Source organism: Tamandua tetradactyla, chromosome 7 (assembly GCF_023851605.1).
Source record: "Tamandua tetradactyla isolate mTamTet1 chromosome 7, mTamTet1.pri, whole genome shotgun sequence".
Lineage (NCBI taxonomy): Eukaryota > Metazoa > Chordata > Mammalia > Pilosa > Myrmecophagidae > Tamandua > Tamandua tetradactyla.
In genome coordinates, this window is record NC_135333.1 from 98,193,936 (window position 1) to 98,219,991 (window position 26,056).

Genomic DNA, 26,056 nt, shown 5'->3' on the forward strand with positions numbered 1-26,056 from the left:
ACAGTAATCAAACAGCATGGTACTGTCATGAAGATAGAAATATTGACCAATCGAATCAAATTGAGATTTCAGAAATAGATCCTCAGGTCTATGGACATTTGATTTCTGACAAGGCTTTCGAGTCCACTCAAGTGGATACCATTTCAACAAATGGTGCTGGGAGAACTAGATATCCATATTCAAAAGAATGAAAGAAGAACCTGAGCTCATTCTCTATATGAAAATTAAGGTGGATTAAAGACCTAAGTATAAGAAAGTACCATAAACCTCCTAGAAAAAAATACAGGGACGCATCTTCAAGATGTAGTGATAGGTGGTGGTTTCTCAGACCTTACACTAAAAGCACAAGGAACAAAAGAAAAAATAGCTAAATAAGAGTTCCTCAAAATTGAATGACTCTGTGCTTCAAAGCATTTTGTCAAAAGGGTGAATAGGCAGCTGCCTCAATGATAGAAAATATTTGGAAACCACATATCTATAAGGGTTTGATAGACAGAATATAAAAAGAAATCTTACATCTCAGCAATAAAAAGACAAAACAACCCAATTTTTAAAATGGGCAAAAGACATTTCTCCAAAGATGAAACAAAATGGCTAAAAAAACAAACAAAGACGTGAATAGAGGCTCACCTTCATTAGCTATCAGGGAAGTGCAAATTAAAACAATGATTTATCATTTCATACCTATTAGAATGGCCACTATTAAAAAAAAAACACAGGAAACTACACATGTTGGAGCGGATGTAGACAAACAGGAGTACTTAATTACTGTGGGTAGGAATGTACAAAGGTACAGCTACTGGGGAAGATAGTTCAGCAATTCCTCAGAAAGTCAGTATAGAGTTGCCCTATGATCTGGCAATTCTGCTAATCAGATATACCCAGAAAAACTGAAAGCAGGAATGCAAACAGACTTTTGCACACCAATGTTCACAGTGGCATTATTCACAATTGCAAAAAGAAAGAAATAAGCCAAGTGTCCAACAACTGATGAAAGGGTAAACAAAATTTGTGGTATATACATACGTTGGGATATTATCCAGCAGTAAGAAGGAACGATGTCCTGAACCTGCGACAATATGGATGAAACTTGAGGACATTATGTTTAGTGAAATAAGTCAGACACAAAAGGATAAATATTGTATGATCTCATTAACATGAATTATTATCTTATGTAAACTCCTAGACATAGAATTTAGAATATAGGTTACCAGGAGATAGAATAAGGCTAGAGAAAGGGGAGCAGTTGCTTAAGGTGTTCAGAATTTTTAACAGAGTTGAATTTAAATTAGTGGAAATGGGTAGAGATGATGATAGCACATTATTGTGAGGCTAATTATCAGTGCTGAATTGTGTGTGGATGTCATTGATAGGGGAACATTAGAGATGTGTATGTTATCAGAAGGAAAGCTAGAGGTTAAAACATGGGACTGTATAACCCAGTGGATCTTGTGGCAGACGATGACTGTAGATTAACAGTATAAATATTTAAAAAGTTCTTTCATGAATTAGAATAACATATGGCACTATTACAAGTTGCTAATAAGAGAGTGGTATATGGGGAAAAAATGCCCTATTGCAAATTGTGGACTATCGTTAAAAGTAATATCTTAATATTCTTTCTTTGATAGTAACACCAATGCTAGGGGTCAATGATGGAGGGAATAAGGGATACAGAATGTTTCAGGTTTTCTTTTCTTTTTTTTTGGAGTAATAAAAATGTTCGAAAATTATTGTGATGATGAATACACAACTATGTGATGATACGTGAGGAACTGATTATACTTTGGATGGATTGCATGGTGTGTGAATGTATCTTAATAAAATTGCATTAAAAGGAAAAAAAGAATCTCATAAAATAGAGGAAAATAAGGAGGATGGGGTTTTTCTTTTTTGAGCTATGAAAATATTGTAAAATTAACTGGGGCAATGTAAGCACAGTTCTGTGATGATACTGAGAGCCATCAAATTAATACTTTGCATGGATTGTATGGTGTGTGAATACAATTGTGTTAAAAAAAACACGTTAAAAAAAACCGCAATGAGATATTACTTCACATCCACTAGAACAGCTCTTACTAAAAGAAACAAAAAAAAAAAACAAGTGCTGTTGAAGGTGCAGAGAAAGAGAGGAACCTCTTGCATATTTTTGGTGGGAATATGTAACTGTTGAATGGTGTTGCTCCTATGGAAAACAATTTGGTAGTTTCTCTACAAGTTAAATATAGAATTACAATACGATCTAGCAATTCCACTTCTACTCCAAAATTGAAAGTAGCATTCAAACAGGTACTTGTACACCAATCTGCATAGCAGCATTATCCGCAACAGCCAAAAGGTAGAAGCAATCCAAGGGAGGGTTCATAAACAGACCAACTCCCTCCATCTCAACTCCACCCATCCCCCACCTTTTTTGTAGCTCAAGAAGACTTGTGAGGTTAAGAACAATCCAGAAATATAGAAAATAGTTTCTTGGAAGAATTCCATGATGGCCCAATCTCAGCTCTGTGTGTGGCTGTGCTAAATTCATCAAAGCTAGAAAAATTTGATGTAATAAGCAGGCAGCCTTAAAAATATTCTTTTTCTGCCCAGGAATCATAATACTTGGTTCCCAAATTTGCATTAATTTATTGGCAAATCATTCTTACAACATCCACCTTGCCCATCCTCACGCACATGTGGTTTTCATACCCGTTTTCCCAGAGGGCATTTATATTGGAGTTTAAAATATGGGTAAGACAGTTATCTGTAGGAAATGGAAAAAAATGGATTTGAATCAGGAATTTGGGCTATATGAGGCAAGTGATGTTCTTATAATAGGCTTTCCTTGCTGCCACATTATAATAATGAAGAAGGGACTGCCATCTCCATTCTTTTTCATGTGACATATTTTGGGGGTCAATATTCTATTTCTACAAATTATTTTGAGACTTATTTCAGAATTTATGAATAGCAGAAACATATTTCAGTTTTTCTCTTACTTACTTTGCACAGGGTATATTTAATGCAAGGTAAAATAGACATATATAAATAAATTGTTTTCAAATCTAAGGATGAAAATGATGTAAAAATTAGGGGATTATTGTAAGTTTGGAGTGGTTGGAATTATTACATGACACCAGTGTGCTCTAGATAACCATTCTGTTCTGATATAAAATTTTAGTACTTGCCTCATCAAGAACTGGAGTAATCATTAAAGCCGGTCCCCAAAGGAATGCTTTGTCAATTCCATGAGTCTGAGGATCTGATGTAAATCTAGAGTTTTAGGATGAGAAACAATTTAATCAAAATAGTGTCTTGGTATAAATAACTAAAGTCTTAATCATATCTTCTTAGGGACTCTGCTTCATGATGATCAACACTAAGACCAAAAAAGAAAAAACAGGGAAAGGTTTAGGGTACAAAGTATGTTTTGGGAATAAAGTTCTCATCATCAAGCAAAGCAATTGGTATCAGCTGCCTTCCCTGACCAAACAATAAATGACCATCAACACAAAGGTCACAAAAATAATTAAATTGTCTACATTAGATTTTGCCGTTATCGTTCTTTTCCTTTTTTGTATCCCCGATAGTCTCCAAGGATACAGTACAACCCAGCCTCCTTCGCAAAGCTCTCCCTATTTTATTTCACATTAACCTCACCTTTCTTTGGCTTTTTACATACTTTATAGCCAATGCAACACAATCAGGACTTAATATATAATGTTCTATATTGTATTCTACTTGTTTCAAATGTGTTACATGTTATCTTCCCAGTTTTCCATGGCAGGGCTTCAAGTTTGCTTTCTAAAATTATTTCCAATTACAAAGGAAAAAAATTCTACTGATTTGCTTATTTTTCCATCCTCAAAATAATTCCTTTGGTAGGAGAACCAGGCTTCTAGGATCAGTGTTGTACAAAATCTAAGAGGTCTAGAATATTATTAAGTGTTATTTACTCATGCATCAGTCCTCGGACCACTGTATTTCCACTGACATGAGAATGGTAGAAGAGGGTATATAAGTAAGGCAGCAGTGTGTATCTAATCTTTAAAACAGAACGGGAAACTGCAGCAAACTTTTCTCCAAACACCCCCGGGTCTTGTTCCTGTAAAAGAGAAATATTTCAATATACTGATTCTTAAAGTGCTATAAAAAAAATTTTTTTTGGAGGGTGTGTTTGTGGGATGATGGGTGAGGAAGAAGCAGAAAAGCAGACAAGTTTTGAATATTATTTCTATTTGAAAGCCTTTCACAGGAAGGTGATCATTGGCAATCTTAGCAACTGGGGAACATGGAGTTGTTTCTCAATTAAATACACTCTATAAAGTTTACAAACCATAGAGTATAGTGTGCAAGTCCACATGCCCAGCTACCAGCAAAGTGTTAAATCATTTCCAGGTGAAAGATCATTGCTACACATTCTCCTTAAGAGGGAGGGTAGGATCAATAGTTATTTGACTGAGGAATAAAAACTGGCAACTTGCTTGAGTCTGTTATCAAATTGGAGAATTTCGTACCAGATCTCACTATGATCTGCTCACCATCAGAACAAATACTTGGAATTTGGTAGATTACTGAACTACTAATTAAGGATAATTACAAATATAGCCTTGTATGATAAAGGAACAAATTATTCACAGGTTATTAAAAGTGATGAAATATGCTTCATTTTGGAGATTGATTCTAAACAATGCACTTTAAAGGACAATTTTAGAAAACCTCTTTCTCCAACATTTATTTCTTGTCATTCTCTTATAGCTCTTGATAAAATCAATTAAAATTAAATTTAAAAAAATTAACCGCACATTTTTGATAGTAATATTAAAGAGTAATTTGATTTTGATGCATTTTTTATGATTTTACATATATATTTTTTTCCTAACCCTGGCTTCTAGTTACAAGCTAATAGTAAGTATAGTAGTCACAATTTTAAATTGGCTCTTACTTGCCTTGTTTCCAAATGCATTATGGTTTCTAGAAAAGGGATAAAATGCCCCAAGTTGCATCCAGCGCAGGCAAAGTTCATAAGTTGGCTCTCCATTAAACCCACATATATCAGCTCCAACCTGGAGGAAGATTTTAGCAATCTCAATAATTTTCACTTATTTATTTTGCCATAAAATCCACACTGAGCTATTTCAGATTGCACTGTTTTAATGACAAACATGTTTAGGATCACTTGGATATCATGTTCATATTGTGGAATTTGAATAAGTACATTCTTTGAGAAGAACATATGGAAAAAAAGAGTGGTAAGTCCCTCCTGTCCAGGCTTGATTAAAGGAAAATTGTGGCCTACATCATGGCATAAGTAAGGATTTAGGTAATCCAATACACTTAAAACTACTTTTTCTTTCAAGTGCAGTTCTCTAGATTGCCTCTTAGTCTGAAGTAAGGACATTCACAATGCAGTGAACTTTAACAAAAAGCCTTGGTAACTGACCACTCAGACTGGGACAAAGGACTCTAGAATGATTACACTTGATTATGCTCTCCTTTTCATCATAAATTACAGAGACTTTGCTTCCTGTTATCTAATGAAGGCTTCGTCCGGGTCTCAAATTGCTTTATTCCAGAGTGTCTCTTGGCCTCTCAGAATTATAACTTCTAATCACAAAGCGTTGGGTTAATTTGAATGTTTGTAGACTAAAAAGTCATAAAGAAGTAAAGCACAGAGTCATAAAATATGCCAATTATAATTAAATTCTAGTTCCTCCAAACCATGGATGTTTTAATCCATACTCTGCTAAACTGTAAATCCTCAGCAGAGAAAGAGCAGGTCATAACTCCTTTCCTTTCTAAGGCTGCTTATTTTTAAAGTTTTGCTTCTTATCAGTTTCTAATCCAGACACAACTTGAAGTTGTATTTCCTTTTTCAATATTTACTAAGTAATTGTTCTTTAAATGTAGTTAATCATCACTTGAACAGCAAATGAAATTCTCACCAGATCAGTGACAACTTTATTTTCAGTTTTCCAAAATACGGCGAATATTTCTCTATAGTTTTTCTTTAAAAAGTCATTGGGATATGGGGAATCTACTACAATAAAACTTTCTATTTTGTTAACATAGCAGCAAATTCTTTAACAGAAAAAAGTGTCTATCATTAGTTCTCAGATAGGAGGGAATTTAATCTCACTTCCTCCCGTCATAGGAAATGGAGGCATCTCTCTCTTTTTTAATAGTAAAGTCATTGCCAAGATATAGATTTAAGTGCAAAAAGTAAATTGAAAAAAAAAGTGAGTAGCATAATCCCATTCTTTCTTCAGTTGATCTGGAAGATTATGTTTTCAACACAGGAATCTTTTCCTGAAGGAGTTCTGAAGCCATGAAAATGTCCAAATCAAGGTATCAACAAGTGATCCAGAGACCAGGGACTCCTCTTGTCACATGGCAAGGCACATGCAGAATCTCCTGGTCCTTCTCTCCTGGGTTTCACTGTTTTCAGCATCTGACTGCTCCATCTGTGGCTTTCTTTCTGTGGAGGCATCTCTTGATTGAACTTTCTATCCCTCTTTCCAAATTGCCTGCTTCTCCTTTCCCCACTTATTCTAAAAAGCTTAAAGTAATAGGTTGTAGAGGACTAATATATGGGATTAGGGTACAGGTGAATGACAGAGAAAGTAAACTTTTCCAATTGTACAATGGCCAAGTGTTTTAATGACTCCAAATAGAAAAAAAAATTAAGAAAGATATGATTTTCTGAGAGCTACAGAGGTTAAAGGAATTTCTACAGTGGCTAAATGAAGCGTATTATTTACAACCACCTGAAAAGAATCTGAATACATTTTATCCTTAGAGAAGTAATTTTGCACCCTCAGATAATACTGATTGAATACAGGTCTTAATGTAATTGTTTAATTTAAAACTTACATATGGAATTCCAAAGAGATTAAATTCTAGTATTCCAATGATTGACATATGCATATCTCTCCAACGTGAAAAGTTATCACCTAGCCAATGGCCAGTGTACTGCCCACTCCCAACAAACGTTGAACGACTCAAAACAAATGCTCTCTTTTTTGTAGCATTCTGACAAGCACTGGAGAAAACATAAGAAAAACTTTAGTATTATTCTGAAAAGATTCCATATTTTTCTATATTCTCAAAAAAAACATGGATTTAAAGTATATAACTGTATCATATTTAGTATGTACAATTATTCCAGATTTCCCAATTTCCATGCAATTCAAATATTTTATCAAAGGTATAAAGCCACAAAAACATGAAATGGAGGGAATGAAGCCAGTAAAAAAGAATTTAGTATATATAAACTATTTATACATTTTAATGAAAAGCTGTTAAAAGCCCATGCTAAGCATCCAAACCAAATTTTCTTAAACCAAATCTGTCTTATAACTTATACTCATATGCAGGGTTTCTCAACAATGGTTGTACATTATAAATGTCTGGGAGCTTTTAAAAAACAACATCCCCAAGGCCTCATCCAGATCAATTAAATCAGATGATCTAGGGAGCAGACTTGAACAACATCATTTTAAAAACTTTCATGCTATTCTACCATGGGGACTTTTACTGATGTTGGAAATGCTACTAATTTAAATTGATTACATTTCCCTAGTGAAACCTTAAGTGTACACAAAAAAGAATATTTGTGGAGTGTTTTTCACAGCATTAGCCTGAATTTTTATTTTGGTTGTTCTATTGTTTCAATTTAACTTAAGTGTTTAACAGTTTATTTCTTCATCAAACCTAGAGATCAAGAAAAAACTGAGATGGGCATTTCAATAAAGAGATCTAAACTCTGTCCAGGTTGTCCATGTTAAACTAAGTAACTTTTAGCATGTGACTTAGCTACTATAAACTAGAGCTAATTATAACTAATTCACAGATTGTTTTTATGTTTAAATAAAGACAAAATATAAGAGCACCTTTCACAAGAGCTGGCACATTACAAGTACTCAGTAAATTCCTCTAAGTTGTAAACTATGTTGAGAAGTTAAAGTCCTGTGTCTGCATCATCCTGCTTCAACAACTGTAACCTGAGTTTTAGCCATTATTTACCTAGGACTTTAGGACCAATCATTTTGTCTCCCAAAGGTAAAATAATGAAAAAAAACAACAACAATGGTTTTCATTAAAAATGAGTTTTAGATTAAGTAGAATGACAACAGCTCTACTAATAAACCCAATAAACATTCTCATTGCCTTGTCAAGATGAATCTTGCTAATACCCATACTTAAAACTATTTTATGTCTTCTGGGAAATAAATTTTCATGATTTGAATTTCATAAAGTTCAGAATTTGGAAGCCATGTTAACTTTAATCTGAAATATGAAATGTGTTCAGAGAAATAACTATCAAAACTGAAGATGAATACATGTCTAAATTTACTTCTTCTCCCTCTCTTCCTTCTTCATCTTTGAAGATCCTAAACTCCTTTATGAGTTATACATAATAAGCAGTTTCTTGAGTAGCCTAGATATGAGTGATAGATTCTAAAATCTAAAGAACTGTTTCCTTGCAGTTTTAATAAAAATTTGGTATGGATAATTGAGATAGTATAAATTTAAAGAACATATAAATAAATATTAAATATTTGTGAGCCACCTAACTTCTCTTTGTTTTGTAGCAATGGCATATAATTCTATGTTATTTATGTATTGTTATTTTCATATTTTAAAGTAATTTCCTTTTTTATCAGTACAAGAATAGTTGGTTAGCAGATCTACTTAATTAGCCATATTGTAAAATATATGTTCAGAATTTTATCCATCAAGTTCAATATATAATTTATGCATTTTGTTTTCAGTCAAATCAAAACCTAATAATTTTTCAATGGTAGGTAGGAGAGAGCCTTGTTAAATGAACTTTATGTCCTCCTTCAGCTCTGAAATCTTCTATTATAATCACCAAAATATTTCAATAAATTCTCTGAACTCATAGCTCTAAAAAATGGTTGTATTCCAAAACATTAAAATAGAATTTTATTTTATTATTTATTTGTATATGTCTAAAATAATCAGTTCTAAACTTGATCCTCAGACATCAAAGGCTGCAATTCTGATAACTCACTTTATAAATTAAACAGGCTGACTCTAACAGTCATATATATTTTGCCTATATTTATGACAACTTGTTAAGGTATAGTAAGCTAAACATGACCTGGAACTGTTTTCAACAGAGAAGTATGCTGTAAATGGAAACACAGGGTTCTATACCTTAGCCCATAAACCTAATTCTAATAAGGCAGGTTAAAGAGTATCTTAACAGATGCACACATGACAAGTTAGAAATGGCGTGATGCAGCAAACCCGCAACTGGGGGAACTTAGCTGGTTACTAAGAGGGTGCTTTAAGATCTGGGATTGTTAACTTCAGGAGTGAGAAGGGTTTGTGTACCAACCTTGTTTGTATGGCACTTAGCATAATGCCTTGCACAAGTCCTAACATAAAACTCTAATGGTAGAGACTTTACACAATCATGTTTACCCATGTTTAAAAATAGCTCTCTTCAGGAGTAATGGTATAAAGAGGTGACTCAATCAAAGTGAGATAAAGACAATATTAACACACATACTCCTTTAAAACTGTTGTATTTATTAACAATTTCATCCTACATTATAAAATTGTGGCAAAATTCTGTTTTCACTAACATTTATCCAAAATCAAAATTTTAGGTTTGAGTGTGTTAGATACATTTTTATGGCTCTACTAAGGGTAGTAGTCTACTCTGCTTTTGGTGTTGAAATGGTTTGTTATAACACTTATAAAATCAGTAAGAATACAATAAAATAATAAATCAATATTATACTTAAGAAGTGGAAAATTACTTACCATTGAAAATTTTAAAAATATATAATAAAATGTAACATTTACTTTAAACAATTTTTTTCTATTTCTAAAGAGATATTTAATAATAATCTGTATATAGTGAAGTAAAATATTTCAAGAAGATTGATAAACTACTCACTAGAAAGTAGATATTGCTTGTGACCAGCCAAACAAAGAATGTGTATCATAATGATTTCCCAGATAGGTCTTGGAATCAGGGCATAATGTTTTCTCAGCCAAAATTCTACCATTGATATCTAAAGATGAAATAAAATAAACATGTTTTCCTAACATAATTTAAATAGCCTTATTGCATTTCACTTGTCTGTTGGTTATCTTCACTAGTCTATGAGCTTCTTGAAGACTGGAATGTTTTTACACTTAGTGGGAATAATATTACATTGGCATGAAAAATAAAATCTTAAATTTTGGTTTGAACTTGTGTGATATGGTTGGCTATAACTATTAGAATTAAGTTGGATGTCTCATAAATACAAAGTTAATTTGATATAAAAAAATCAATCAACATAATTCACATATTTATGCATTAAAGGAGAGCATATAATCATCTCAACAGATAAAGAAAAAGTATTTGATAAAATTCAATTTCAATCATGATAAAATCCCTTAGTGAAATAGTAACAGAATGAAACTTCCTTAATTTAATTCAGTTTATCTACAATAAATACCCATAGCCAATTTTCTCATATGTTACTGTAAAATGTTAAAAGTAGTTTATTTAGATTGGAAACAACAAAGGTCCCTGCTGTCATAATTTCCATTCAATCTTGCCCAGGAGTACTTATCCAGGGCAATAAGACAAGAAAAAGAAATCAAAAGTGAAGAAAGATGTCAATAATAAAGAATAATGCCTTTCACCTTGTAGGCAGCCCAAATAAATATATTTAGCATCATACCAAATGGCACTTAAAAAAAACTATTCACCCTCTGAAGGCTATTTGGATTAGACAGCCAAAGCAAGATCAATAAGGAAAAATTTGCCACGTGGAAGTCTAAAATTTGAAAAGTTGGGAATAATACAGAAAAACTATTAAAAGATATATTCGCTAAGGATAGATCCTTTGAAGTACTTGTGAAAGTAAGGTTTTTTTGTTTTTGTTTTTGTTTTTTATTTTATTTTTTTGCATGGGAGGCACCAGGAATCAAACTCGGGTCCCTGGCATGGCAGGTGAGAACTCTGCCTGCTGAGCCACCATAGCCTGTCGAAAATAAGTTGTTGTTTTTTTTTTTAAATGTAGGAACTTTATAGCATTTCATTTAAGTTTGGAGAGGAGTATGTATTTGGTTGAAATTATTTTGTCCCATGCCTTGGACTATATAGAATGCTAACTTGACAATAGTTAACTATAATTCAAAGAACAGTCAAAAAGGATTTGCCTTTTTCTTTGTTCTAACTTTCATAATTTTCACACTGTTTGATGTAAATGGCAATGAATTTGAGAGGTTTTCAAACAGACAAGAGATTACAGAGATAAGCAGGATTGTGTGTATCAATTTGCCTGCTTGCACTGGATTATGACCAAAAAAGAAATTCCTATCAAATATGCAAGTTTAGTTTCCAGTACCAGCTTCAAACCCACATTCTTTCTACTTATGTGATAGACCTGGCTCGGCTTGGACCTCTGGATATAAATTTACTGGTGTGTACACTTTCTGTACAAACAGTATAGCCAGGGCTTGACTCCTGGCACAGGCTTTCACTAACATTGTCACCTGTGTTGCAATTCTTTATTTGGAAGATGAAGATAATAATTTTTATTTCATTGGTATGTTGTGAGAATTAAATTTTATCATCTTAATTATCTTAGTATTCATAATATATATCATTATTTCATATGATATAAAGATATTTTGTATTTTTTACTTGTACAATTTAGACCTTCTAGGTTACCCCATCTGTCTACCAGAACTCTGAATATGTTCATTTGTTTAGCCTTAAATTATGAAGTCTAATCTCAAGGGGTTTTTCTCAACTTGAGGTAAAGCCACTGTATACGTTTAGCTGAAGAACTAATATGATCAGCCCTAGAGTGACAGAGATGTGTAATGGCAAGTAATTTGTATATGTAGGAATCTTTTATTATTAGCTTATGTTTTCTTCTAGCAATCTTTTTCTCCTGATTGTTTTAAGATGCTCCTTTTGTATTTCAACTGATGTTTGTGAAGGCTTGCTGGAAAGCAGTAGTCCTCAGTAGACACATTTATTTCTAAATTTTGCTTGCAGAAATCTGATCTTTTCAAGGAAATTGTGTTGGGGGTAAAAGAAAGAGGTATTTGCACATGAAGGCAGTGAAGAAAAACAGGGAAACTCACCAAGGCTAGAGTTGGGGTTACAAATTTTAAAGACACTAGAAAGGAACAGAAGTCTGGAGATCTGCTTTGGTCCACACCCTAATGATGCCCTAAGGAAAAAGAAAGGACTTCTGAAGGGAAACGGGCATGCAGAGCATTTCAGGAGGTTACCTACACCTGCAGAATTCAAGGTGCTCAGACTCTGCAAAAATCTCCTGTGGACATTTGGAGAAAAAACAACAGGACTGATTGTCAAGTAGACATTGGCTTGGACAATGTGTATTTCAGCAGAAACCAAAGAGTAAAAGGACTTCCTCAAATGGCTTCACTCTGCCCAGGACTATTGGGATCTTTGCACGACACTGGGAAGAGAAAAGAAAAATGTCCTAGCAATGATTAAGAGAAGTTTTTCTCACCTGGAAAGCGTGAGAAACATATTGAGAATCATATTTTACTCATTTTCAAGGAAATAAAGTAATGCAATGCTTTGTTCAATAGCCATGATGTAGATGAGGATGGTGTTTTATGAAATACAAAGAAGAGATGGAATAAAAAGTGAAGTTATAAGGCTTGGTGGGAAGACAGAAGAAGCATTTTGTAAAAATGATCAAGAGAAGACTAGATAGTAATAAAACTTGGGGGGCATGTAGGCAGAAAAATGGTTCCCCAAAATGCCCATGCTCTGATCCTTGGAACCTGTCAATTTGTTACCATATCTTAGTGTTTTTTAATCATTAAATTTGTGCCAATTTTTATGGCAGCAAGAAAAAGATTAATCCACATGGCATGGGTTCTAAATATTCCAATATATCTACTAATAAGATGGTACCAATTATAGGACAATTGATGGATAACTTTTGGTTTCCATCTAGTGAGTTGGGAAGTACTTACCTTGAATGAAAAGAAGTATCTTTGCACTTAGTATAATTTATTTTAAAGTACTTTGCTAATTACACAAAGGTGTGCTATATCCTCTGATACTTAACCTTATTTCCTTTTATTTTCCTAAATGACTCAGTGTATGTCCAGTCTCCCCAAATGCTGAAGTTGAAAATCAACCACTTCCCACAATAACTCCCGAGATTCTTTTCACCATGTTAAATAGTTAGAGTAGGTGAATTAGATGTAGATTCAGTTATACTTGGAACAAAATCATACTCAAACAACATCCTACTCTAAGACCAAGTCCTAACACAAACAGATCTTTCTTGCCATGTATTCTTAATAGATCTCTGAAGTTGCATCCTTAGTAGAATGGATATAAAAATCCACAATGTGGGGGGAAAAAAGACTGTTGAAAGACCAAGGTGAAAAGGATGTACTAAATGCAGAATTGAGGCAAAAAATATAACTCCTGGTCAAATACTTGTCTTTCAAGAGGCTAGCTTTAACCCATGCAGGAGAAAACACTAAGAATGCTTGAGCAGCAGTAATGCTGGTACTGCTAGGAAAGCATGAGCCTTGGAGATGTTCCTAGTATTCAAACAAGAGTGTCAGAATTCTACAGTCCTCTCAAGTACACATCCCAAAAATAGATTTACATATTTCCAAAGTTAAGTCATATCTCTCAAAACTTAAGCAGTCCAGGGTGGGCCACAGTGGCAGAGTTCTTGCCTGCCATGCCAGAGACCCAGGTTCTATTTCCAGTGAATGCCCATGTAAAAATTTAAAAATTTAGCCAGTCCATATCACAAAAACTTGACTTTGAACAAATCTACTAGAAGATAGCTCTTAGTATAACAGCTTTAAAGGGGCATTGTAGGAATCCACAATGTTGAGCTGCTCTACCCTTATTTTTCTGTAGCTTCTCGTCTTTTTCTCTTGGAATCATTAGTTTTAGATTTTATGACTTTTTCAGTGCATATTATATTGTTCCACATGGCAGTAAGGATTGAAGGAGGCTATTACACAAGGAAACAATTTGAATCTAGAATCTCCTGCCTTTAAATGTCTCTCTTTTAGATTTTCAAATTTGAGATATTAATATCTCAGCTATATCACTTTACCTTGGCCATCTGTTCTGGCTTAAATTTAACTAAATACTTAACTCCATTTGAAGCCATTTGTAGAACAGGCATAGACACAGCAAACAATGGCATAGGAATCTAGACATTGTGTAATAATATTCTTACCCCCTGCAGATGAAGGCAACTGCCTCATCATATTCTTTCACTCCTGAGAGAACATTTTAAGTACTAACTACATTATAATAGAGCAAGCCTGCTCAGTCTCAAAGAAAAATATGTAACAAATGTAGACAATTACTCACTGAAATGCAGTGGGTAATTATAGGAGTTCTGTATTTTAACAGAGATATAACTCCTAATTATCTCAAAGCCTAAATTTATACAATCAGAAACAGTTACCAATCAAAGAAATTTCACAAAATGATAAAACCTAGATTGTTGAATTGTAAAAGAGAAAAAAAGAAATTTAAAATTGCCTAAAAGTAGCACAAGGAATAAGAATATTCATCTCATTTTGCATCAGGTCTCTTAAGTCTTTAGTCTCAGTGTCTTGGTAATGCTTTTCCTGACTGCAAGTAGATTTCTTCAATACTTTTTACAATAATATGTTTTGGAAAGAATGTGTCTGAGAGTTTAGCAGGCTTGCTACTTTCTTTCATGTTCCAAGTTTGTATTAACTGTGTCTTCGCTGATTCAAACTTTTTGCTTTTTTTTTTTTTTAAGAGATAGACTTGTTCTTTAAAAGAATATAAAACAGGAATAAGGTAGCTAAGCATTAGACCATCACTTGGGAAAGAAAGACCTTCATCAGGACTCCCTTAGACCACTGTTCTGGCTTCATATCCAGGAGGAATAAAGATGACGTAAAATTGTAATAATCATTACCTATGCCCATTGCTTACTTGCAGTAAATGACAAAGCATTTGGAATTATTTAAATTGAAATTCTATTTTTTTAAAAAAAATTATAGCTACAACGGTAGCTAGTGCTTGTCCATTACAGTGTGCTGTTCACCTGCTTTACATACAATATTTTGAGCCCTTTACTCACAAGGGCAAATTAGTATTTATGTTCCCATTACACAGTCAAGAGAAGTTAAAGATCTTGTCTGGAACCAGTCTAACATTCAGCCCATGCTCCTTCCTCTGTGCTGTTGCCTCTCTTACAGGGAGCTGCCTTCCTGGGAGAGTTCTTCCATACCACTCTGTGCTATGGGATATAGGTGTCTCACTGCTGGAGTTAGGCTGACATTGTAATCAAATAGAGCTTAGAGAACAGCATTGACATCTTCATCTCTAAAGATTCAAATTTCTTTTTCCCTCTTTTTTGCTTCAGAAACACAAACCACAAATTCAATCTCAACACTGCCTGAGAATCCCATTATACTTCTTTCAGAAATTTACTCTGCCACACTGTCATAAAACTATGGCATGTCTCCTCTTTCTCCAAACTTCCCACCCCCCCAAATTCAACCTCACTTCCCATATAACTTTTGCTGATGAACAAATCTTTAAAATAGAAGTTTATCTGATGGGAAGATCTTCCACCTCTTACCACCTAATAAATCTATGTGCAAGTTTGTGTTATCTCCTCTTCCTCCTGTAACAACAACGAAATGACCCTGCTCTTTTAAAGCCACATCACTCACTACTGACCCTTTCTTTTCAAGTGACTTCAGTTCCTGGATAACTCTTCATACTTTTACATTATCATCCTTTTCACTCTACTGGCTCATTCCTAACAACAAACAAACATGCTCTAGTATTTCCCATTTCTTAAACAATGAACACAATAAAACACATTCTCCTTTAGTCATATTCTCCCCAGCTACAGTCCCATTTTTCTACTCCTTTTTAGAGTCAAACCTCCTGCTAAAGATTTATTTACACTTCTGTCTCTGCATTCTCATCTCTTTTTCGCTCCTTAACTTATTTTAGTGTGATATCTATTCCCTCTACTCCACTGAAACTACACTTGTCCATACTGCTGATCTCTATAGTACTGGATTCCGAGGAGACCTTCTGCACTCATGCTGTTTGACTTTTCAGCAGCATCTGATAAGCCATCTTTCTTAAAACTGTCTCTTTGATTAGGACACAAGACACCACTAATTCCTACCTTTCCTGCTACCTATCCAATTTCTTCCATTTGGTTTTATTAGCTAAGACTTTTCCTTTATCCGAAGCCTAAATGTTGGGGTGGAGGACCCAAGGTCTCAAGTTTGGAGGGTCCCTGTTATGGGTTGAACTGTCCCCTCAAAATATGTGTTCAAGTCCTAACCCCTAGTCCTGTAAATATAACCTTACTAGGAAACAGGGTCTTTGAAGATGTAATTAGTTAAAATGAGGTCAAAATAGATTAGGGATCCAAACCAAAAGGACTAGATGTCCTTATAAGAAAAAAAATTTGGACACAGGACAGACATACAGACATGGGGAGGAGAACATGTAAAGATGAAGACAGATGCATTTATGAGCCATGGAATCCCAAGGGTTGCTGAAAACTACCAGAAGCTATGGAAAGGCAAGGAAGGATTTTCTCCTACAAGTTTCAGATAGAACATAACCTTGCCTCACCTTGGACATGTAGACTTGTCATCACAGCCCTAGAAAACTAAGACAGTCCATTTGTCTATTCCATTTTACACTCTCTCATTACAGGAAATCATTCATCTCTGTGGATTTAAATACCATATTATATCATTTTATGCATATAATTCCCAATATATTCAATATATTTTTATATCAAGCCCAGAATTCTTCTCTGCAGATTTATGGATCTTGCTGCCTATTTATATTTTCATTTAGATATTTCATAAAACAGTGAAAGAAAGAAGTGACTTTTGCACACTCTTTTGTATGCCTAACATCCAAACTATGTTACATATGTCACATGAAGTATTACAAGGAGGAAGGTCAGTATCTCCAGGATTTAAGGAAGCTGAGTAGAGGTTTATGGTTTAATAGGTCTAAGAACTAGGTTTTGTTATTTCAGTTTTGGTTTTCCCTTTTGTTACGGTTTCAGTGAAAATGAATCACTGGACATGCAAATGGCTGTAACTACAAAGAAAATGCAAATGGAGAGGTATAATCACTAACTCTAGAAGTCTGCAGCCAAAAGTAAGCCTTTCTTAGTTTAATTGCAAAACTCTACTTCTCAATTAAATCTTCACAACTTTTTCATCTTGTAGCATTTGTTATTGCATATGGTTAGTTACAGAGATAGCAAAAATTGTAGAAATTATAAAATGTACAGACCTACTAGCCAAACGGAAGAACTCAGTTATTGAAGAAGCAGCTGCAACACCTCACCAACAAATCTGGTTTCTGCCTACTTATGAGGATATCCAAGGAAGGGAATTTCTGGTTTGTCCTTGGACGAGTGAAAACATAATTCTCAAACATTCCAAGAACTCATCATCAAAGCAGTGGGAACAAATACATATTCTGAGTTTTCTAGATTATTCCTAGTTCAGTGAGCTATCTAGATTATTCCTAGTTCAATGAGCTATAATAGGGAACATATACTATCCTAAAACACACTTAGTGCATTAAAGAGACTTTTTCCTACTAGATAAAAAAGTGTTTCAAGACTTCCGGAGAAGATGGCGGCTTAGTAAGACGCGCGGGTCTTAGTTCCTCCTCCAGAAAAGCAACTAAAGAAACAGAAACAATACGAAACAGCTCCCGGAGCCACGACAGAGACCAAAAAGACAGTGTACCCCATTCTGGAACAGCTGAACGGGCAGGGAGAATCCGCTGCGGTGAGATACCCGAGGGGCGCGCGTTTTCCCGGCCGGGGCGGCTGGCGACTGGGGTCCCCTCCACGCACGTGGCTCCCTGGTCTGACTGGGAACGTTGGATAGTGGGGCCCTCCCGCCACGCTTGGCGTCTCGGGCCAGCTGGGCAATTAGGACCGGCACTCCCCCAAGCCGCGGCTGGCGACCCCCCCTTCCACGCGCGGTTTCCCGGGCCGACTGCGAGATTCGGATTGGCAAGTTAAAGGAGCCACAGCATCTTTTACTGGTGGGCCCTGCAGACAGACGAGTGCCACGAGCGCCACCTACTGGGCAGGAAAAGAAAAACCGCCCAGAGATTTCACAGAAAAACCTTTCAACCGGCCGGGTCCCACACCCAGGGAAATCTGATCAAATGCCCAGACACCAGCAGAAAATAATGGATGACACTCGGAAAATTGAAGATATGGCCCAGTCAAAGGAACAAACCAATAGTTCAAATGAGATACAGGAGCTGAGACAACTAATGCTGAATATATGAACAGAAATGGAAAAACTCTTCAAAAACCAAATCAATAAATTGAGGGAGGACATGAAGAAGACATGGGCTGAACAAAAAGAAGAAATAGAAAATCTGAAAAAACAAATCACAGAACTTATGGGAGTGAAGGACAAAGAAGAAAAAATGGAAAAAACAATGGATACCTACAATGGTAGATCTAAAGAGACAGAAGCTACAATTAGTGAATTGGAGGATGGAACATCTGAATTCCAAAAAGAAACAGAAACTATAGGGAAAAGAATGGAAAAACTTGAGCAGGGGATCAGGGAACTGAACGACAATATGAAGCGCACAAATATACGTGTTGTGGGTGTCCCAGAAGGAGAAGAGAAGGGAAAAGGAGGAGAAAGACTAATGGAAGAAATTATCACTGAAAATTTCCCAACTTTTATGAAAGACCTAAATTTACAGATCCAAGAAGTGCAGCGCACCCCAAAGAGAATAGACCCAAATAGGCATTCTCCAAGACACTTACTAGTTAGAATGCCAGAGGTCAAAGAGAAAGAGAGGATCTTGAAAGCAGCAAGAGAAAAACAATCTGTCACATACAAGGGAAACCCAATAAGACTATGTGTAGATTTCTCAGCAGAAACCATGGAAGCTAGAAGACAGTGGGATGATATATTTAAATTACTAAAAGAGAAAAACTGCCAACCAAGACTTCTATATCCAGCAAAATTGTCCTTCAAAAATGAAGGAGAAATTAAAACATTTATAGACAAAAAGTCACTGAGAGAATTTGTGACCAAGAGACCAGCTCTGCAAGAAATACTAAAGGGAGCACTAGAGTCAGATATGAAAAGACAGAAGAGAGAGGTATGGAGTAAAGTGTAGAAAGAAGGAAAATCAGATATGATATATATAATACAAAAGCCAAAATGGTAGAGGAAAATATTATCCAAACAGTAATAACACTAAAAGTTAGTGGACTGAATTTCCCAATCAAAAGACATAGAATGGCAGAATGGATTACGACCCAGCAATACTACTGCTAGGTATCTACTCAAAGGACTTAAGGGCAAAGACACAGACGGACATTTGCACACCAGTGTTTATAGCAGCATTATCTACAATTGCAAAGAGATGGAAACAGCCAAAATGTCCATCAACAGACGAGTGGCTAAACAAACTGTGGCGTATACCTACGATGGAATATTATGCAGCTTTAAGACAGACTAAACTTATGAAGCATGTAATAACATGGATGGACCTAGAGAACATTATGCTGAGTGAGTCTAGCCAAAAACTAAAGGACAAATACTGTATGGTCCCACTGATGTGAACCGACATTCGAGAATCAGCTTGGAATATATCATTGGTAAGAGACCAGCAGGAGTTAGAAACAGGGTAAGATAATGGGTAATTGGAGCTGAAGGGATACAGACTGTGCAACAGGACTAGATACAAAAACTCAAAAATGGACAGCACAATAATACCTAAGTGTAATGTAACTATGTTGGAACACTGAATGAAGCTGCACCTGAAATATAGTTTTTTGTTTGTTTGTTTGTTTGTTTGTATCTTTTGTTTTTGTTTTTTTCCTTTTTCCTTTTTTTATATATATATATTTTTATTAGTATTATTTTAATTCTCTTCTCTATATTAACATTCTATATCTTTTTCTGCTGTTTTGCTAGTTCTTTTCCTAAATCGATGCAAATGTACTAGGAAATGATGATCATACATCTATGTGATGATACTAAGAATTACTGAGTGCATGTGTAGAATGGAATGATTTCTAAATGTTGTGTTAATTTCTTTTCTTTTTTTTGATTAATAAAAAAAAAAGTGTTTCAAAATAATTTGGGAGGTGGGGCAAGATGCATAGGGAGTTGTGGATGTTGTCAGTCCTTTAGAACAGCTAGTAAATACCCAGGAACTATCTGTAAAAAACTATTTTGGGGACATCTGTGACTGTACACACATCACATATTAATATGGAATGGGTGGAAGGGCTAAGAGCACAACACAAAACTGTCAGCAAAGTCCCCAAACTTTGGAGGTTGGCAACCTTCCACCACTGGTATATCAGGCTCTGGTGGAGACACATCCCTATGGGAAAAAGAAGTGGTCTCTACTAGGAGCAAGGGAAAGTAGCTCAACCAAGTTCCAATTATAGTTTTAATTTATAAATGTGGAATGCTGAATACAAGCTCTGAGGTCAGATAAACCCAGCACAAGCAAGAAAGGAACCATGAGGACTTTCCCAACAGAGAGGAGGTGGAGATGACTGGAAAAAAACAAACAAACAACAACAACAACAACAACAACAAAAGGCTTTTGGAGTTGGCAAAGCTCAGAATACTGGAAAAGGGCTGTGCCCCAAGAAAAGGGGCACATACAGCTGAGTACATACTCTAGCTCTTGACTGGCAAATGTTGGAGGCTGGGGACTGGCTCAGGAAAAGGGATTCCTTTTTAAAAAAACATTTTTAAACTATTCTAGGTATCTCATTAGGTAAATGATCAGTCATTTTCAATTGTCAGTGGAGTCAAGAGAGGTCTGAGAGACAAAGCAAGGAGTCAATGAAGGAGATAATTCTTTAAAGAGTGTATCTTCTCTAAGAAGAGGAAGAGGGGACATGGTCCAGCACAAGTAGAGGCCCTCACTGAGAAAATTCAGAACCCAGGGCTGAAAGACAGAAACTGCTTAAGTTTGCCTTCTATCTCAGCCTCTGTCTCAACCACACCACTGGTAGGGACAGAGTCTGCTGAGAATTAAAGGCATAGCAATATTTTATACCAGTGGGGCACTTCAGGCTAACAAGCACCACCTGATGAGAAGACCAGGTAAAGCATAGAGTCTAGAGGCCTCATAGGAGTGTCTGAAAACCTGCTGGATCTCAACCTCAGGGAAACTTGATACTGCTTACAACCTCCTCCAGAGATCTGGGTCTGTCTGGCCTGGAAAATCTGATTGGAATTGCTCATATCTGGGGAAATCCTCTCCAAAAAAGGCTCCATTTATGCAGAGCAGAATTTTAAATATGAAGAGCTGAAAATTCTGATCAGTTAAACAGAAGCTATTCTAGAAGTCTAGAATAAGTTGAGTTGACTGCCAAAGAACAGATAGCAAACAAAGCCAACCAAGAAGAAAATCCTAGGTAAAAGAGTGAAAATAACCTCCAGAATAAATAAACTAATCAATGAAATTAGATGTCTAGATACCAACAAAAAATTAGGAATCATGCTAGGAAAAAAAAGATACGGTCCATTCAAAGGAACAAACTAACACTTTAAATGACCTGCAGGTGTTGAAACAACTAATTAAAGATTTCAAAAAACATGCTAAATCAAATCAAAAGTCAAATCAATGAGTTGAGGGAAGATATGGCAAAAGTGATGAAGGATATAAAGAAGACAGTGGATGATCACAAAGAAAAACTCAAAAAGGCAGAACTTGTAGTAATGAAAGGCACAATAGAAGAAATGAAAAACACGAAGGAAGGGGCGTGAGGGTAGTTCAGTGGTAGAATTCTCGCCTGCCATGCCGGAGACCGGGGTTCTTATTTCCTGGCCCATGAACTCCCAAACAAACAAACAAACAAAAAAATTCAACAAATAGAGCTGCAATAACAAGATACTCATGTGGAAAAAGAATGACATGTGACCCCACAATACAGCATACAAAAAAAAGGAAGAAAAAAACACAATGAGTCATATAACAGCTGACTTGAAGAGGCAGAATAAAGGATTAGTGAACTAGAGGACAGGACATCTGAAATCCAACACACAAAAGAACAGAAAGGGAAAAGAAGAGAAATATATGAGCAGGGTCTCAGGGAACTAATGACAACATGAAGTGCATGAACATGCAGGTTATCAGTGTTCCAGGAGGAAAAGACAAAGGAAAAGGTAGAAAGAATAATGAAGGAAGCAATCCCTGAAAAATTCCCACCTCTTATAAAAGACAAAATTACAGATCCAAGAAGTTGCACCCCAAATAGAATAGATTCAAACAGACTTACTCTAAGGCACTTAATAATCAGATTGTCAAATGTCAAAAACAGAGAATTCTAAAAGCAACAAGAGAAAAGTGACCTATCACATACCAGTGGAGCTTGATAACACTATATTTCTCAACAGAAATCATGGAGAGAAAGCTGTTGTATGATATACTTAAGATTCTGAAAGAAAAAAACTGCCAACCAAGAATTCTTTACCCACCAAAACTGTCCTTCAAAAATGAGGAAGAGTTTTAAATATTTTGAAACAGACACTGAGACGTTTGTGAACAAGAGACCTGCTATACAAGAAATACTAAAGGGAGAACTACAGGTAGATAGGAAAATACAGGAGAAGAATATAGAAATGAAGACTATCAAGGGGTAAAAAGAGAGAGAGAGAAAAAATAAGACATGATACTTGTAGTTTGCAAGCTGCCGGGATATGATATGCCAGAACTGGAATGACTTCTAAAAAGAGGAATTTAATAAGTTACAAGTTTATATTTCTAAGCCTACAAAATTGTCCAAACTAAGGTATCCAGGGAAAGATACCTTAATTCATGGAAGGCCAATAGGTCAGGGACACCTCTGTCAGCTAGGAAATCACATGGCTGGCATTGGCTGGTCCCTTGCTCCTGGGCTCCACTGATTTCAGCCTCTATTCTTGTGGAGGTTCTCACTTGCTTCTCCAGGGCTGGCTTTCATCTCATGGTTTCCTTACGTGTCTCCAGGTTCTGGCTTGCTTAACATCTCATGGCAATGTCTGCTGGGATCCAAACATCTCTAAACATCCATGTCTCTGTTCTCCAAGTGTCAGCATCTGGGTCAACTCTGCTCTGAAGTTTCTGTCAGTTCTATAATTTCTGACTCTCTCCAAAATGTTTCCTCTTTTAAAAGATCCAATAAACTAATCAAGACCCACCTGGAATGGGTACGGTCACATCTTGATCTAATCAAAGGTCACACCCACAATTTGGCATGTCACATCTCTGTTGGGATAATCTAATCAAAGGTACTAAACTTTAGTATTGAATCAGGATCGAAAGAAACAGCTGATCCCAAAAGATTGGATCAGGATGAAAACATGGCCTTTCTGGGGTACTTAATACTTTCAAACTGGCACAGACATATAAAATCCAAAAGGCTAAATGGAAGAAGAAAGTACTGCCATTATAGAAATAACATTAAACCTTAATGGATTAAACTCTCTAATCAAAGATATAGACTGGCAGACTGGATTAAAAACAGGATCCATCTTTATGCTGTCTAAAAGAGACTTTAGACTCAAAGACAAAAACAGAATGAAAGTGAAAGGTTGGAAAAAGATATATCATTTAAACAACAACCAGAAAAGAGTGAAGTAGCTATAATATTAGACTAATTAGACCTCAAATGTAAAACAATTAAGAGACAAAGAAGGACAGCATGTATTAATAAAAGGGACAATTCATCAAGAAGACAAAACAATTATAAATATTTATGCAGTGAGACAGAGTGCCACAAAATAAACGAAGCACACACTGACAACCCTGAAGGGAGAAGTAGACATTTCCACAATAATAGTTGGAGACACTACTCTCATCAATGGATAGAACATCTAGACAGAAGAACAATAAGGAAGGATTTTGAATAGTGCAACAAATGAACTAGACAACAGATACTTACAGAACATTACACAACCGCAGGATACATGTTTTCTCAAGTGCTCATGAATCATTCTCTAGGACAGACCACATGTCACTTTACATGATAAAGTAAATCTCTATAAATTTTAAAAGATTGAAATTATACAAAATGCTTTCTCAGATCATAATGGAATGAAGTTGGAAACCAGTAACAGGCAGAAGATTGGAAAATTAACAAATACATGGAGGCTAAACAACACACTCGTAAACAACCAGGTGGTCAAGGAAGAAATTACAAGAGAAATCAGTAAATATCTTGAGGCAAATGAAAATGAAAACACACATATTAAAACATATAGGGTGCAGCAAAGGCAGTGCTGGAGGGAAATGTATTGCCTTAAATGCCTAAATTAAAAAAGAACAAAAAATGAGGAATTATCTGTTCACCTGGAAGAACCAGAGAAAGAACATCAAACTAACCCCAAAGCAAATAGAATAAAAGAAATAACAATAACTAGAGCAGAAAAAAGTGAAACTGAGAGCATGGAAATAATAAAGAGAATCAACAAAATCAGAAATTGGTTCTTTGAGAATATCAATAAAATCTATGGACCTTTGGCTAAGCTGACAAAAAAAAAAAGGCAAAGAGAGAAGGCAAATATATAAAATCAGAAATGGGAGAGGGGACATGTTCTAGTTTGCTAGCTGCTGGAATGTGATATACCAGAAACAGAATGGCTTTTAAAAAGGGGAATTTATTCAGTTGGAAGTTTACAGTTCTAAGGATGAAAAAATGTCCCAATTAAAGCAAGTCTGTAAAAAATGTTCAAATTAAGGTAGCAGCAAGAGGTTACCTTCACTCAAGAGAGTCTGATGAAATTCAGGTTTTCTCTCTCAACTGGAAAGGCACATAGCAAACATGATGGCGTCTATTAGCTTTTTCTCCAGGCTTCTTGTTTCAAGAAGCTCCCTCGGGGGCATATTCCTTCTTCATCTCCAAAGGTCTCTGGCTTCATGGACTCTTGTACCTCTCTAGCATTTTCCAAAATGGTTCCTTCTTAAAGGGTTCCTGTAACTAATGAAGACCCACCTGGAATGGGTGGAGTCACATCTCCCTCTAGTCAAAGGTTAATACCCATAATTGGGTGCATCACATCTCTGGGGAGATAATCTAATCACATTTCCAACCTATAGTGCTGAATAGAGATTAAAAGAAATGACTGCTCCCACTAGATGTATCAAGATTAAAACATGGCTTTTCTAGGGTACATAATTGATTCAAAACAGCACATTCCACCCTCTGGACCCTAAAAACGTCATGTTTTTCCCACATACAGCATACATTCATTTCATCACAATATCAGAAAACATTAAGGCATATTAGTAACAATACAAATACAATGCAAGGTTAAAACCAGTACAAAGTTTCATCAAAGTCTGTTATAGGAATGGTGTGTTCTAAGGCAAAATTCTTCTCTGGTTCTAGACCTGAAAAACTTAGAACATGTTATGTGCTGCCAACATACAAAGGAGGGTGTTCTAGTTTGCTAGCTGTCAGAATGCAATATACCAGAAACGTAATGGCTTTTAAAAAGGGGGAATTTAATGAGTTGCTAGTTTACAGATCTAAGGCCGAGAAAATGTCCCAACTAGAAATGTCCAATCAAAGGCATCCAGGGAAAGATACCTTGGTTCAAGAAGGCCGATGGAGTTCAGGTTTCTCTCTCAAGTGAGAAGGCACATGGCGAACACAGTCAGGGCTTCTCTCTCTTGGCTGGAAGGGCACATGGCGAATACGGTATCATCTGCTAGCTTACTCTCCTGGCTTCTGGTTTCATGAAGCTCCCAGGGAGGCGTTTTCCTTCTTCATCTCCAATGGACTCTCCGCTTCATGGTGCTGCAGCATTCTGTGCTCTCTCTGAATCTCTCATTCTCCAAAATGTTTCCTCTTTTATAGGACTTCAGAAACTAATCAAAACCCACTCAAATGGGTGGAGACATGTTATCCCGTAATCCAGTTTAACGATCATTCTTAACTAAATCACATCAACCAGGGAGATGATCTCATTACAGTTTCAAATATACAGTATTGAATAGAGATTATTCTACCTTTAAGAAATGAGATTTATA

General features: G+C 35.7%; 1 protein-coding gene across 12 annotated transcripts in view; it reads right to left on the reverse strand.

Annotated features, from left to right (window-relative positions):
• The window catches only part of LOC143691680 (sucrase-isomaltase, intestinal-like), a 258,152-nt gene that overhangs the window by 12,904 nt on the left and 219,192 nt on the right, over window positions 1–26,056 (reverse strand). For all 12 annotated transcript variants that reach the window (XM_077170512.1, XM_077170511.1, XM_077170515.1 and 9 more), the window contains 5 exons: window positions 9,917–10,034; window positions 6,856–7,024; window positions 4,932–5,048; window positions 3,939–4,087; window positions 3,171–3,255 (listed from right to left, as the gene is read on the reverse strand). In XM_077170512.1, the coding sequence (XP_077026627.1) occupies window positions 3,171–3,255; window positions 3,939–4,087; window positions 4,932–5,048; window positions 6,856–7,024; window positions 9,917–10,034 (638 nt within the window). The remainder of the gene's footprint in view (window positions 1–3,170; window positions 3,256–3,938; window positions 4,088–4,931; window positions 5,049–6,855; window positions 7,025–9,916; window positions 10,035–26,056) is intronic.